General features: G+C 44.0%; 3 protein-coding genes across 3 annotated transcripts in view; 2 read left to right on the top strand and 1 right to left on the bottom strand.

Annotated features, from left to right (window-relative positions):
* LOC103281414 (zinc finger protein 91) overlaps nt 1-9,449 on the top strand; it is a 28,183-nt gene extending 18,734 nt beyond the window's left edge. Inside the window, exon 2 of the mRNA XM_062973042.1 lies at nt 4,626-9,449. Within this exon, the coding sequence (XP_062829112.1) occupies nt 4,912-7,146 (2,235 nt within the window). The 5' untranslated portion in view covers nt 4,626-4,911 and the 3' untranslated portion in view covers nt 7,147-9,449. The remainder of the gene's footprint in view (nt 1-4,625) is intronic.
* LOC100562976 (zinc finger protein 658B) overlaps nt 1-16,632 on the top strand; it is a 488,523-nt gene that overhangs the window by 246,797 nt on the left and 225,094 nt on the right. The gene's annotated exons all lie outside the window — the stretch shown is intronic.
* LOC134296954 (zinc finger protein 24-like) overlaps nt 1-16,632 on the bottom strand; it is a 133,035-nt gene that overhangs the window by 108,343 nt on the left and 8,060 nt on the right. The window lies entirely within an intron of this gene.

The following is a 16,632-nucleotide window of genomic DNA, read 5'->3' as shown; positions in this document are numbered from 1 at the left end:
CTTATTATTACATTATTATTATTATTATTATTATTATTATTATTATTATTATTATTATCTTTAGCATATCATTTTAGTTTTGGCCACAATATTGTCTCCTGAGCAAATGCAGACATTTTACAAAACCAAAATGTCCTGCTTTTCCAATTTTAATGTTTGCTCGTCCTTGTTGGCTTTCCATGAATCTGCTGCAGTTTGTCAATGTCCTTTCTAAAATGGGCTGAATTGAGCCGAACTGGGCAGGAATCATGTCTCCCACCCACCCCAGGTGTTGCTGGCCTGCAATCCCCTGTATCCCGTGTGTTTCTGTGTGGGAAGGGTTGATGGGAGTTGGAGTGGGGGCCGGGCTGTGGCACAGCTGGCTAGTTATTTATTTATTTCGTGTCAAAAGCATTGTACAACAAATACATTTCAAATAATGGAAATTAAAAAAAGAAAAAGAAATCACAAGCAACTAAATAGTTTTGGACCAAAAGCGGGCAACAGCAATGGCATTGTCTGTAGCTTTAAACAACTCCTCCTCCGTACATGAGGCAGGGCATTGTGGGCAAGCATACATATGCGGAGTTGTTTGTTCAGCTCCACAGTCACACAAGGTGGAGGATTCCTCCAGGTAGTGCCACCTTGCCAGGTTCCCTTTGGATCTGCCCACTCCGCTTCTGAGTCTGTTCAGGGACTTCCAAGTTGCCCATTCTTGGTTTGGCCCTGGAGGAAGGAAGACCCTCTTGGGGGGCCATCCAGTTAGAATTGCCAGGTTTAGCTGCCCAGAGAGACACCCTTGCTGCTGCTGGAGGAACATCAAGAGGAGTGGTGGTTCTCATGAAGTCCTTCTCATGAAGTTCTCATGAAGCTAGTAACCAGCTGCTATAAATCACTACTGACCGAGAGGTCATGAGTTCGAAGCCCGGGTCGGGTTAAGCCTCCGACCATTAATAGCCCCGGCTTGCTGTTGACCTATGCAGCCCCGAAAGACAGTTGCAGCTGTCAGTTAGGGAAATTTAGGGACGCTTTATGCGGGAGGCTAATTTACAACACCATAAAACTGCCAGCAAAACACGAGGAAAGGAATGCGGAAGTACAGCCACTACTGGACGGTGAAGCAACAGCTCCCCCTGTGGCCAGAATCGTGAAGCTGGAAAAATGTTAAAAATGCCTCTGAGTCTGTCTAATGTATGTTGTTGTCTGTTGGCATTGAATGTTTGCCATATATGTGTTCATTGTAATCTGCCCTGAGTCTCCTTCGGGGTGAGAAGGGCGGAATATAAATACTGTAAATAAATAAATAAATAAACTTCTGAAGGCCAGCAGAGTCCCCACTCGCCCTCGGGGTCCATCCATCCATCTCCTCTACACCTCCTTTCTCATGTATTGCCTCTAGGCTGGGTGTTTTCCACCCTGAGCCTCTGCATCTCTATCTCTGTTTTTGTGGTCTTGGTGTAGAAGTTTGCATTTTCCTTTGTTTTTCTCTTTGCATTTGTTCTGCCTGAGGTTACATACCTTTGTGATATAGGTTTTATAAGAATGCAATATGTCAAGGAATTTTGTGGCCTAATGTGCTCTCAGTGTCTCCAGGTTGGAAGAAATAATAATGATAGTAATAATAAATTTTGTTTCTACCCCAGCACCATCTCCCCGAAGGAACTTGGGGCGCCCAACAAAATATAGTAAACTGCCGCGTATAGATAATACATAAATATGAAATGATAAAAACAACAAATTTACAACCGTACACATACATAATTAAAATTCAAAACATTAAAATTCATAAAATCTACACAAGACAATGAAATATGTTTCTCCCAGGACTGATCATTTGGGATGGCCTGTCCATACAGGTGGTCACTGAAGTTCTGAGTTGGGATGTGAGGAAGCAGGATCTAGGCAGGAAATGCTTTGCAACCTTAGCCCCTTTCTGTGCTGACCATATTGTTAGGGGTCTTCCTTTATAAAGGTTGGATTACACTTGTAACACATGGCAGTGCTAATAATCTCACACACAGAATCTTGGGAGACTATCTTTTTTACAGAGACTGTCCTTTGTTGGGCCTCCTCCCCCTATGAACCTACACGAGCCTTAAGACCATCTGATGAGGCTCTTCTCTCGCTCCCGCCCCTGCCTCGAATGCGGCTGGCGGGCACGAGGGAGAGAGCCTTCTCGGTGGTGGCCCCCTGGCTTTGGAACTCTCCCCAGGGAGATCGGGTTAGCTCCGTCATTGCCCATCTTTCATCGTCAACTGAAGACATGGATGTTCCGGAGCGTGTTTGAATAAATAGCCCATCTGACTTGGAATCTATTGTGCTGTCTTACTGGGTTCCTATCCCCGGCTTATTTCCTGCTTTGCTGTTCTTGGGTGGAATGTTCCATTGGCTCCTGTTTTGGGGGTGGGGCTTGGGACTCCCCTGTAGGTTTGGATGAGATGGTTCAGCCTGTGAGCTAGGCTCTGGAGCAGGGGTCCCCAAACTAAGGCCCGGGGGCCGGATGCGGCCCATCGAAGCCATTCATCCGGCCCCCATGGCACAAGGGCAGAAGGGGGTTGGGCTAAATGACCCAAGGGGTCTCTTCTTCTCTTACAACCCTTATTATTATTATTATTATTATTATTATTATTATTATTATTAACATTAAGGCTGGGTGGCCATCTGTCAGGGGTGCTTTGCTTGTGCTTTTGGTGCACAGAGGCAGACGAGGGTTGGACTTAATGGCCCAAGGTGTCTCTTCCAACCCTCTTTATTAATTATTATTATTATTATTATTAACATTGAGGCTGGGTGGCCATCTGTCAGGGGTGCTTTGCTTGTGTTTTTGGTGCACAAAGGCAGAAAGGGGTTGGACTCAGTGGCCCAAAGGGTCTCTTCCAACCCTTTTAAAATTATTATTGCTATTATTATTATTATTATTATTATTATTATTATTATTATTATTATTATTAACATTGAGGCTGGGTGGCCATCTGTCAGGGGTGCTTTGCTTGTGCTTTCGGTTCACAAAGGCAGAAGGGGATTGGACTCAATGGCCCAAAGGGTCTCTTCCAACCCTCTTTTTATTATTATTGCTATTATTATTATTATTATTATTTATTGCTTGGTGGCCAACTATAGTCCGGTCCTCCAACGGTCCGAAGGATTGTGAACTGGCCCCCTGCTTAAAAAGTTTGGGGACCCCTGGTCTGGAGGCTTTTTCCTCTCATTTGGCATTCCAGAGAAAAACCTCTTAGAGATAGGTCTTAGAATTTGGTCTGGGTTCTTTGACCTGGCAAATTCAAACAGGCAACATAAATCACGTACTTACCACCACATAGTTATTATAGATAGTTTACCATAGCCTCGGACTTACCTCATAGTCTTGTATTTACCTCATGTACTTACCTCACGTACTTACCTTATAGTCACATCATAGCCTTATGTACTTACCACCTCGTATTTACCTCAAAGATAGCAAAGCTTATAGTTCACCTCGTATTTACCACTTAAGTTATTATAGATAGAGCTTATAGTTTACCTCAGACTCATAGATAGCAAAGCTGGTACTTACCTTATAGCTTATCACCTTATAGTTTACCTCAGAGTTATTATAGATAGTTCACTATAGCTGGTATTTACCACTTAAGTCATTATAGATAGAGCTTATAGTTTACCTCATAGTCTTGTATTTGCCTCATGTACTTACCTCACATACTTACCTTATAGTTCACCATAGCTTATGTACTTACCAAGAGCATAGCTAATAGTTTACCTCAGAGTCATATAGTGCTTATCATAGCCTTGTACGTACCCTATAGTCCTTACCTTATAGTTTCCTCATAGCTTGTGTGTTTATTCTTTATAGTCTGTATAACCTTCATTCTCTATCCATAGTTTTATTTCTGTATAATTTCAGTGATTTTACCTCATATTATTTCTAATACAATAAAAGGACTGTTTCCTGTGTTCAATAAATATATTTTTGGTTATTTTTAACCATCTTCAAGAGTATTTACTTTGGGGTTTGAGGTATAATTAAAGGGTAAACCGACCTAGAGATAGCCATTTCCCCCATGTTCCGGAGCGTGTTTGAACAAATAGCCCATCTGACTTGGAATCTACTCTATGTTTACAACCTTAATGGCACTTTATCTTGTCCTCACTCTACATGGTATAGCATTTTAAGTGAAATTGTTCCCTTGTTCCTTCTTTACTCATTTTGATTCTATTCTTGGACCTGGTGGAATGATGTATTAGTCACCCTCTGCTGTGCAGAACAATTTGATATTCTGGTTTTTTAAGTAATTATTATGTTGTTTTATCTTGTATTGCATTGTTTTTAAATCTCATTGTTTTAGTGGATCGTGTGTAGTATATGCTATGTTGTTGTCATATTCTCGTTGTAAGCCACCCCGAGTCCCCGCGGGGACTACTTCTTCTTCTTCTTCTTCTTTTTCTTCTTCTTCTTCTTCTTATTATTATTAAGTACTCATTATTATTATTATTATTATTATTATTATTATTATTATTATTATTATTATTATTAAGTACTCTCTCCCCTCTTCTCTTGTGCTTGCTACAGCATTAGGTTACTGTTCTTCATGTCCAATGAGACCTTTCTGTGCTCTGCTCCTGATAAGATTTTCCTCTCATTCTTCTGGCAGGTAACCTCTGAATGAACCTTGGGAAGAACACTTTGGCCTTTGCCTTAGCTGTGAAATGAACGTACACAGCACTGGCAAGAACAAGAAATAAGTTGGAGAAATTATATTCCAAGTTACATATCTGTTTATTCAAGGAGGAAAGGGAGGATTGTGCTGTGAAAAGAGAGGCTTGGTAAAGAGAAAAGAAGGCTACAACAATACAGACTGAGAAGAGGAAATCACGTCTTGCTTAGTAGTACATATCTGTGAACTTCCGGCATAATATTTGAATCATAAATGTAAAAGAATGGAAAATCCACATTCCTTGTCAAAATCACACACAGGGGAGAAGCAACATAATTGTATGGACTGTGAGAAACGTTTCACTGGGAGACGTTCTCTTACTAAACATCAACAAACTCACACAGGAGAGAAGCCATATAAATGTGTGGAATGTGGAAAGAGGTTCAATCAGAGTGCACGTCTGTATACCCACCAAAGGATCCATACAGGGGAGAAGCCACATAAATGCATGGAATGTGGAAAGAGCTTCAGTCAAAGTGGAAATCTGCGTTCTCATCAAAGAACCCATACAGGAGAGAAGTCATATAAATGCATGGAATGCGGAAATTGCTTCAGTCACAGTGTGACTCTGCGTAACCATCAAAGGACTCACACAAGGGAGAAACCACATAAATGCATGGAATGTGGAAAGAGGTTCAGTCAGAGTGGACATCTGCATTCCCATCAAAGGACGCATACAGGGGAGAAGCCACATACATGCATGGACTGTGGAAAGAGGTTCAGTCAGAGTGCGAGTCTGCGTACCCATCAAAGGGCCCACACAGGGGAGAAGCCACATAAATGCATGGAATGTGGAAAGAACTTCAGTCAGAGTGCGAGTCTGCGTTATCATCAAAGGGCCCACACAGGGGAAAAGCCACATAAATGCATGGAATGTGGAATGAGCTTCTGTCACATAGCGACTCTGCGTTCCCATCAAAGGACCCACACAGGGGAGAAGCCACATAATTGCAAGAAATGTGGAAAGAGCTTCCGTCAGAGTGGACATCTGCGTACCCATCAAAGGATGCACACAGGCGTGAAGCCACATAAATGCATAGAATGTGGAAAGAGCTTCCGTGAGAGAGGATATCTGCATGTCCATGAAAGGATCCACACAGGGGAGAAGCCATATAAATGCATGGAATGTGGAAAGAGCTTCATTAACAGTGCGGGTCTGCGTACCCATCAAAGGACCCACACGAGGGAGAAACCACATAAATGCATGGAGTGTGGAAAGAGCTTCCGTCAGAGTTCACATCTGCATTCCCATCAAAGGACACACACAATGGAGAAACCACATAACTGCATAGAATGTGGAAAGACCTTCACTCAGATTGGAAATCTGCGTGTCCATCAAAGGATCCACACAGGGGAGAAACCACATAAATGCATGGAATGTGGAAAGAGCTTCAGTCAGAGTGGAAATCTGCGTTCTCATCAAAGGACCCACACAAAGGAGAAGCCACATAACTGCATGGAATGTGGAAAGAGCTTCAGTGAGACTGGAAAGTTCCGTTCCCATCAGAGGATGCACACAGGAGAGAAGCCACATAAATGCATGGAATGTGGAAAGAGATTCCGTGAGAGAGGACATCTGCGTGTCCATCAAAGGACCCACACAGGGGAGAAGCCATATAAATGCATGGAATGTGGAAAGGGCTTCATTAACAGTGCTGGTCTGCGTACCCATCAAAGGACCCACACAAGGGAGAAACCACATAAATGCATGGTGTGTGGAAAGAGCTTCCGTCAGAGTGGACATCTGCATGTCCATCAAAGGACACACACAAGGGAGAAACCACATAAATGCATGGAATGTGGAAAGGGCTTCAGTCAGAGTGCAAAGCTCCATTCCCATCAAAGAACCCACACAGGAGAAAAGCCACATAAATGCATAGAATGTGGAAAGAGCTTCATTCAGAGTGGAAATTTGCGTTCTCATCAAAGGACGCACACAGGGGAGAGGCCACATAACTGCCTGGAATGTGGAAAGAGCTTCAGTCACAGTGTGACTCTGCGTAACCATCAAAGGACCCACACAGGGGAGAAACCACATAAATGCATCAAATGTGGAAAGAGCTTCCGTCAGAGTGGACATCTGAACGCCCATCAAAGGACACACACAAGGGAGAAACCACATAAATGCATGGAATGTGGAAAGAGCTTCAGTCAGAGTGCAAAGCTCCATTCCCATCAAAGAACCCACACAGGAGAAAAGCCACATAAATGCATAGAATGTGGAAAGAGCTTCATTCAGAGTGGAAATTTGCGTTCTCATCAACGGACGCACACAGGGGAGAGGCCACATAACTGCCTGGAATGTGGAAAGAGCTTCAGTCACAGTGCGACTCTGCGTAACCATCAAAGGACCCACACAGGGGAGAAGCCACATAAATGCATCCAATGTGGAAAGAGCTTCCGTCAGAGTGGACATTTGCATTCCCATCAAAGGACTCACAGGGGAGAAGCCACATAAATGCATGGAATGTGGAAAGAGCTTCACACAAGGTTCAGCATGTTTTAGACATCAAATAATTCACACACAGCTAAAGACCTGCCTTTAGTTCAGGTAAAAAATAATCTTCAGGCTAGAGTCCCAGGCAGACAAAAAATGGGAAAATTAACAAAAAGGAAGGCCACAAGATTTCTCTTTATCTGTGATGCACAGCAGTTTGTGTGTTATGGCTCGACTGATTCTGGGGGCAGGTCTCCCACAGAGGAGGACTTTTCTCAGTAGTGCATCCAGTTTTGAAGGGTTTAATCTGACCTTTTCCTCCTTAAGAAAAGCATTGCAGATTTCTGGGATGATCCGTGAAGGCTTTCTGAAATGAGCAGCAGCTGAGATCTCATGATAAAAGGCTTCTGGAAAAGAATATCTCTTTTGTAACATATAACGTCATGCATTCATACTCTTGCCCTGGATCTTGGCTCTGCTGCCCCTCGGATAGAATTCTGGACTCTGGCTTTGTTCCCACAATCCTTTTCTGGACTTTTCCATGGTGAATGCATTCCTGACGTCTGACTGTTTGACTGTGGCTTCGGCAAATAGTTGTAGTTAATTATGTGGTCACACTTTTAATTGTAATCCCCTTTGGGCCTCCTTCGGAAAAGATAAAGCAAGGTATAAATAATCCTCCAGCTCAGTCTTGCCTTCTTACCCAAATCAGAGAATCATAGAATAGTAGAATTGGAAGAGACCACATGGGCCATCTGGGCCAACCCTCTTCTGCCAGGCAGGAAAAACAGAATCCCTTGGCAGAATTCCAGCGGACAGGTGAGGGAAGGCGTGCTCTTTTTATTTCACCTTTTATCTCAATGCAGGAGACTCTCCGTTTGCCTGCAACTGGGACTCTCAAGCAACTAATGGCATTTGAACCCATGGCCCCATGTTGAACCTTTTAAGAGCTGCAGAGCACTCTTTAAGAACTGCTGATTTAGACCCTATTTTCCTTTTGATTCAGCCGGAAATCTGATTGGCTATTTTTTGCTGTTGGCTCATCACACTGTTGGCTCATCACACTGTTGGCTCATGGTCAACTTGTCGTCCAGTAAGACTCTAAGATCTTTTTCACATGTAGATCTCTTATCGAGCCAGGCACAGCATGCATTAGAGATGAAGAGAGGGGCTTCTGAGAAGCCAGTCCAGTAAGTTGGCCGTCCAATAAGATAAAGGACTGACCTCAAGATGGCAGTACTGGATGCCATTCAACAGTAGCAGTCCGAGTTTGTGGGGCGCAAACCTCATGCGCCCCATGCTGTCCCAGACCCCTTTCCACCCAAGCCACCCTCCTGTTCAGTCACTACCTTTAGGATACACAGCATCTCTCTCTAATTGTAGTGAATGGAAGACAAAGAATGATGACATCGGCTGATGAAGAGTCTTGAATCTGTTGAGATAGACAATTTAACTAAGTTGACGAAGGGAAATATTTGTCGAACTACAACCAAGATTAGGACCTATTAATTTACTGGTTATAACAGTGAGGGTGGCTTTGTTTATTGCGGGCTTTAGGAATTAATTTAGTGTAATTAAAAATGGAAGAGGAAATATAGAACAGCATTTAAAGTGAGTAAATAGAGATAAAAACCAGCATGCAGCAATGGTTTTATAGATTAGTTTTTCTATTAATTTTGTTTTTTTTGGGGTAGGTATGGGTCACTGAGTATTAATGTTTGTTAAGTACTTTTTTAAAAAAAAATGCCCAAATTGTAATTTGTATAAACATGCTATTGTTTTCTTTCTTGTTATTGAATATAATTTTTTAAAAACCAGAGTGTGATGTAGCAGCTATAAATGCCCAAGTGATTCTAGGCTGTACCAAGAGGAGACACTGGAAGTAGCCCAAGAAAGAAGGAAGGCGAAAGGAAACAGCGATAGGGGGAGATACGCCCAATTAAATGCACAATTCCAGAGGTTAGCCAGGAGAGACAAGGAACTATTTTTGAACAAGGAATGTATGGAAGTGGAAGAAGACAATAGGATAGGAAGGACAAGAGATCTCTTGCAGAAAATCAGAAACATCGGAGGCAAATTTCAGGCAAAAATGGGCATGATCTGTTAAAAGTATTATAATGTTTGCAAAATTATATAGTTCATGTTTAGCCAGTAGGTCTGTACCTTTAACTGGTAGTATGCTTGTATTTTGGGCTTTATCAATCAGATACAGGTGGAGCTATGTTTTTCATTTATATATTCTCTGCATTCTGCCTGTATTCTCTCTCTGAGTTTTTTGTTCCTCTATTATGCTTCTGTTACAGCAATAAAGTAAGATGACTTTATGCTACAATGTAGCTTCTTATTTGACCACATTACTTCGGGGCTTTGTTTCTGCTGCAGCCTTATTATCTTTTTCTTTTAATACTCTGCAAGCTAAGTTGTTTATCTTTGCTGACAGGTTATGGGCCCAGACACTACATAGCCAACGTGTCTGTGGTGATGTTTTTTTTTTTTTTTGAAGTATGTGGTTTGAAAAATTGAGAAGTTTTTTTTATTGAAGGCATGTTTTGAGCTTTCTGCTCCTGTTGTTTTGATGAGCAGCGAAGTTTAAAGCGGTAGCTTGCTGTTGAATGCTGAACCTTGGGAGACCTGAATCCGGAGACATTAAGAAGATTTATTGCCTGCTACGGCGGAGTTTTTTGTTTGGTTTTGCCTTCTACGTGCTTGTGCAACTAGGGCCAACTTTTTGTTGCTTTCCTTTTTTGCCTTGCTTGAAAAGTTTTTTCTTCTTCAGTAAACATTTCTAAAGCTGAAAGAAGAAACTAAAAGTTTGTGAGTCAGACCCTGCTTATATTCCAGAGAAATACAGTGAAGTTTGGAAGAAACCGGTTTTTACATGGAGGAGTGAATATAGATTGGCTGGTCTGAAACCCTTTTTCTGGAGCTTTATAGTAAAAGAACATAATTGCCTTGCCGCCTGTTCAAGTGAGTTCACTCCCATTTGAGAGACTAAATGATAAGAATTGGCTGAGTTGGAGTATTAGATTTAAAGCTTATCTGGTTTCTCGGAATGTATGGGAAATAATTGAGAATTTGCCAGCTCAATTGACTCCTGCTGAGCAACACCAAGATGAAAGAGCATTGGCGCTGCTTCAATTGTCTGTAACGGATTCTTTGTTGGTCCACCTTCATAATATTCCTCATGCACAAACTGCATGGAATTTGTTTAAAGACATGTTTCAAAGACAATCAAGTGGCTCAAAGATAATTCTTATGCGGCAGCTGTTTAACCTCAAACATGAGGAAGGCACTCCAGTTCAATCTCACATTACAAAAGTTGTGGCTCTTTTCTCAGAATTGAGAGCAAGAGATATTATTCCCCCCCCCCTAATTTTAATGGGGTCTTTATCTCGTTCTTTTTATGCGTTTATTGACTCTCTTAATGGAATTCCAGACACGGATCTCACGATACCATTTATTTCGGGGAAAATTATGGAATTTGAAGCTCAACGAAAAATGAGAAGTTTTGCTTCTATGCAGAAAAGTTCGGGAACTGCTTCTAATGACACTGCTTGTGTTGCTAAGCTAAAATCACAAGTTGTGTGCTACCCTGTTTCCCCTAAAATAAGACATCCCCAGAAAATAAGACCTAGTAGAGGTTTTGCTGAATTGCTAAATATAAGGCCTCCCCTAAAAGTAAGACCTAGCAAAGTTTTTGTTTGGAAGCATGCCCGCCAAACAGAACACCAGAGCATGCAGGATCGGTAAATGTATGTACCATAGAGTGTTGTACATGGAAATAATGGTAGTAACAAGAAATTATTGATAGGATTCACAGTTTGACTGTACAGTATATAATAAATGTTCATTTTTTGTTCAACAACAAATGTGAATCCTTCTTCATGGAAAAATAAGACATCCCCTGAAAATAAGACCTAGCGCATCTTTGGGAGCAAAAATTAATATAAGACACTGTCTTATTTTCGGGGAAACACGGTATAAATGCAAAAAGAAAGGGCATTATGCTAAGAATTGCTGGCAGAATCCAGGACAATGGAAAAACAAGCAAGTGGAGAGACATAGTTCTTCGAAGGATTTTCAGCATGCTTTCTTGGTGACCTCTAAAATTGATACCATGAACTCTTTCATCATTGACTCAGGCTGTTCTCAACATTTGGTAAAGTCTAAGGAACTGTTATCAAATGTGAGAGACTGATAGAAATTTTATTTCTTTGGCAGATGGTAGAAAAGTACAAGTAATTCCTTGTGGTGATCTTTATATTGATCGTCTGAAATGTACTTTTGAGAATGTGTACTATGTACAAGAAATTGTGTATAATATTCTCAGTGCCAACATACTTTTGGATGAAGGTTTTGAGGTGTCTTTAAAGAAAGAAAAGTCTATGCTGGTTGATCCTCAAGGCAACGAAGTGAAACTGATACAAGAAAAGGGATTTTTTTATTTTAAAGTCATTTGATAATGCTAATATGTCTGCTTGCATTAATCAGATACCTGATAATCCCAGGCCATTACATAACAAATGTATTCATGAATTTCATAGAAAAATGGGCCATTTGTCATGGCAGTATCTAAGACAGACAGCTGAGATGTGTGAGATTCCTATTCAAGAATGTAAGCATTTTCTAGATTGTGAAATTTGTGCATCAGAAAATCTTAAGAAAGCTCCTATTGCAAAATACAGTTCTAGAGTTTCAAAAAGGATCTTAGAGCTTGTTCATATTGACATATCTGGTCCCCATCCTACTTCTGTAGGAGGGTCAAAATATTTTTTGATTTTGGTAGACAACCGCTCTGAGTCCCCCTGCGGAGATAGATGTGGTATAAAAACAAAGTTTTATTGTATTATTATTTCATAATTTCACTTTTATTATGGATAAAGAAGAAGAAGACATCGATATAGAGAGTAGCTTAGGTACCTGGCGATGCCTGGGTTAGGACATTTGTGGTGCTACTTATTAGAAAAAGCCTGCCTTTCCTTTCCTTTTCTATGTGTGCTCCAGATGGAAAATTCATGATGATATGGGTGAACTACAATTCCCAAAATTGGGGGGTCAGTCCTCCCCAAAGCCTGCCAGTATTCAAAGATAGTCACGTTGGGCCTGTGCACCAATTTTGGTCTGGATCCATCACCGGCTGGGTTCAGTGATCTCTGGATGCGGGTGAACTACAGTTCCCGGATTCCTAGGTCAATCACCCCCAAACTGCCATCATAGGCTGGGTTCACAGTGGTTTTTGGATGTAGAGAACTACAACTCCCCAAATTAAGGTCAATTCCCCCCAAAACCCCTGTCCAGTTTGCTGGTAATTAATGTCACACTGCAGGCACTGTTGCAATTACTTCTGCACCCTCCATCACGGGGTGGAATGTGGAACTGATAACAACAACAACAACCATAACTTCATTCTTCTATCCCTCCACCATCTCCCTGAAGGGATTCGAAGCGATTTACAGACGGCTCAAAGTGCCTAAGAACATACAAACCCAATTAACACCATATAAAATACAACTAAATAAAACACGTGTGCATATAAAGACATCAACTCAGACTCAATCAAGCTGAGGTAAATGACTGGCACCAGGCCAGGCTGTGAACCTTGGAGTAAAATCAGTGCCAGGGCATGGGGTGAAGTGCAGGATGTGTGACTGATACGGACAACGACTAGGGGCCAGATAGCCTCAAAGGCTTGATTGAAGTCCCTACGAAAGGACAGTGTTGGGGGGGGGGGGCTGTCTCATCTCCCTGGGGAGGGAGTTCCAAAACTGAGGGCTCGCCCTGTCCCCAAAAGTTTTAGGAAAGCCCTCCAATTTTTATTATTATCATCATCTAGCTTGGAGATCCAGTGGTGCCCAGGTGAGTTGAAAAAAGCATTTGTTGGCTGGGTTATTTGTCGACTGGGTTCAAGGCTCCCTGGCTAAGGGTGAACTACAACTCCCATATGCAAATGGCAGTCACCAACCCAAACCCTGCCAGTATTCACAGTCGGCCATGTTGGGTTTGTGGGCCCTGTTTGGTCGAGATCTGTAGTCGGAAAAGGAAATGAAGTGAAGGGAAGAAGAGAGAAAAAGGAAGGGCAAGAGGAAAGAAAACAAAGGGAAGGATGGGAACAGAAGAGAAAAAGGAAGAAACGAGGGGTAATTTTGAAAGATTAGAGAGGTATATTATAGGAAGGTTTTTGAAAGGTAATAGGAATGAGTTGGCAGGAAACATCGAGGGAAAACGAACTCTTTTTCCTATGTGATCTACTGGGAAAATCGTTCAGTACTGTTTTACAACAGTTGGAGACACTGAACAAGAAAATTGACCATCTTTTCAAAGGAATTTCCCTCATGGTGAAGAATCCTTCTCCTATAGACATTATACAAACTGTATCAACCAGCTTTATTAATATTAATGAGGAATTAAATGCTCTGGAAAGCCAGGGAAGAAAAAAGCTAGAGGAGCAGAAGGAAGGCAATAGGTCAGGCTTGGAAGGGGCCAGGGATGGGGTGGAGTCTTTATCTGGGGAAGAGAGTCAGAGTCAGGGGAGGGACGGCCGGAAGGAAACTAATAGAGTCTCTCAGAGGACAAACAACACGCTGTCCCCAGAACTGTTTGGACACTCCCTGGACACTTACTGCAATTCCCAACATCTGTTGCGAACTAATAAGGTGGCAGTGGAAGTGCAAGACTCACTATTGAACAGAGGAAGATGGACATCTAAGCGAGCGGTCCGGACATCTCTCTCACAAATTCTATCTTTAAGCTGGTCGAAAGTGAAGATCAAGACTATCGACTGGCTTCGTAGAGACTATCAGTCCTGGAACCGCTCCATTTGTCTTCTCATTGGATTGGAAGACAGAACACTGATGGAGGAATTGTTTTTGTATAGGCCCAAACTTCAACAGTGGGGCATTACTCTCAGGAGGGTACTAGTAGACCCATTGATTCGCCCCCTGGACATCAGGCGGAATCTTGGTAGACAAGATCCCCCAGTTTCAGGCCATGTCTATGTTACCTCTCAGTCCCGTTCTCAGACATCATTAGTGCCTAGCCCCCTTCCCACGCTAGATGATGATCTGTTAGATGACTCCTTTCCTCCTACACCAGCGGAGATAGGCCCCTCCTTTAAACAACCAAGTATTGCTGGTGATTTTCTATCTCAGGACAGCTGACTATCCCCTTTAATGGGCAACCTCAATCAGTCATCTCTCCAGGGGGGAGAGGGTTTCCACGGGCAGGGTCTCATTGAGGTGGTTTGGGGGAGAAGGAAGAACGGTCACTTTCGACCCAGGGAGAAGCGCAACAGAGTTTTTGCGACCCTGGAGAGGAATAGGTGTGGTAGTCTTCAGGACAGACCTCCCAGCCTTAAGGTCCTGCTTTTGAACGCCAGATCCGTCAACGGTAAAACAGCTGTTATCCAGGATTTGATCCTGGATGAGGGGGCGGATCTGGCATGCATCACCGAGACGTGGTTGGACGAGCAGGGTGGTGTGAATCTCACTCAGCTGTGCCCACCAGGTTTCGGGGTGCATCAGCAGGCCAGGGCTGGGGGGCGGGGAGGAGGAGTCGCGGTGATTGCTCGGCAGTCCATCGCCCTGATCAGATGCGCCGTTCCGCAGTCTTCGAGGTTTGAGTGTGTCTTCCTGAAGGTGGGAGCCCGAGACAGCTTGGGAATTCTGCTGGTGTACCGTCCACCCCGCGACCCAGCAGTCTCTCTGTCCGAGCTAGCAGAAGTGGTCTCCAATTCGGCCCTGGTCTCCCAACAACTCATAGTTTTGGGGGACTTTAATATTCATGCCGAGACCTCTTTGACAGGTGCAGCTCAGGATTTCATGGTTGCCATGACGACCATGGGGCTGACTCAAGTTATATCTGGGCCCACACATCAGGCGGGACACACGCTGGACCTCGTCTTCATTGTGGACGGTGGGACAGTCAGAGTGGAAGAGCAAAATATTCTTCCATTGTCATGGTCTGACCATCATCTGATCTGTTTGAGTTTCGCCGTGTCTTCTAACCTCCGCAGGGGTGGTGGACCCATTAAGATGGTCCGCCCCAGGAGGCTGATGGATCCGGATGGACTCCTGAGGTCTCTTGGGGATCTTCCTGTTCTGGAGACTGGCGATCCTGTCGATGTCCTGGCTGATCGCTATAATAGTGAGCTGACAAGGGCACTTGACACGATCGCTCTCGAACGTCCTCTTTCGCTGCGTAGAGTCATGTCGACTCCTTGGTTCACTGAGGAGCTGGCCGTGATGAAGCGTGCGAGGAGGGGACTAGAGTGCATCTGGAGGAAATCTCGGGATGTGTCTGACCAAGCACGGGCTAAAGCCGCTATTAAGGCTTACTCCGTGGCTCTGCGAGCAGCCAGGAAAGCTTTCACGACTGCCCGCATAGCGTCTGCGGCCAACAGGCCATCGGAGTTGTTCCGAGTTGTTGGGGAGCTCCTGCGGCCTCCTGAGACCCAGGGGCTTCCTGATGACTTGGCAACTAGGTGCAGCGATTTTGCGCACCACTTTGCAGGCAAAGTTGCTCAGATACGCCATGAGTTGGACTCCAGCTTAATTGTAGTTCCAGCGGAGGTAACCGAGGCACCTGTCTGTCCGATTTTGTGGGATTCTTTCCGGCTTGTTCTTCCGGATGACGTGGAGGGGATTCTTGGGTCTGTGAGGGCGACCACTTGTGCTCTGGATCCTTGTCCCTCTTGGCTGGTTAAGCAGGCCAAAGAGGAGTTGTTGGATTGGTTTGTGGCTATAATAATTGCCTCCCTGGGTCAGGGGTCATTTCCATCTTGTTTTAAGCAAGCGGTGGTAAAACCGTTACTAAAAAAGACCTCGCTAGACCCATCTGTATGTAACAACTACAGACCAATTTCCAACCTCCCGTTTTTGGGCAAGGTTCTGGAGAGGGTGGTGGCCACGCAGCTCCAGGAGTTCCTCGATGACACTGATTTTCTGGACCGCTCGCAGTCTGGCTTCAGGCCTGGGCACAGCACTGAGACGGCTTTGGTCGCCTTGGTGGATGACCTCCGCAGGGAACTGGACAGGGGGAGTGTGACCCTGCTGGTTCTCCTGGACATCTCTGCGGCTTTCGATACCATCGACCATGGTATCCTTCTGGGGAGGCTCTCCGGGATGGGACTCGGTGGCACTGTTTTGCAGTGGCTCCAGTCCTTCCTGGGGGGCCGTTCCCAGATGGTGAAGCTGGGGGACACCTGCTCGGACCCCTGGTCTTTGACCTGTGGGGTCCCGCAAGGGTCTATTTTATCCCCCATGCTTTTTAACATCTACATGAAACCGCTGGGAGAGGTCATCCGGAGTTTTGGAGGGTGTTGCCATCTCTACGCAGATGACACACAAATCCACTACCCGTTCCCACCTGACTCCAAGGAAGCCCCTCGGGTGCTGAACCAGTGCCTGGCCGCTGTGGCGGACTGGATGAGGAGGAACAAGCTGAGGATCAATCCTGACAAGACAGAGGCCCTCCTGGTCAGTCGCTCGTCGGATCGGGGTATTGGGTGGC

The sequence above is a fragment of the Anolis carolinensis genome, chromosome 2 (genome assembly GCF_035594765.1).
Source record: "Anolis carolinensis isolate JA03-04 chromosome 2, rAnoCar3.1.pri, whole genome shotgun sequence".
Taxonomy (NCBI): Eukaryota; Metazoa; Chordata; class Lepidosauria; order Squamata; family Dactyloidae; genus Anolis; species Anolis carolinensis.
The sequence above is the reverse complement of the archived record's forward strand: the minus strand, read 5'-3'. Positions and strand labels throughout refer to the sequence as shown.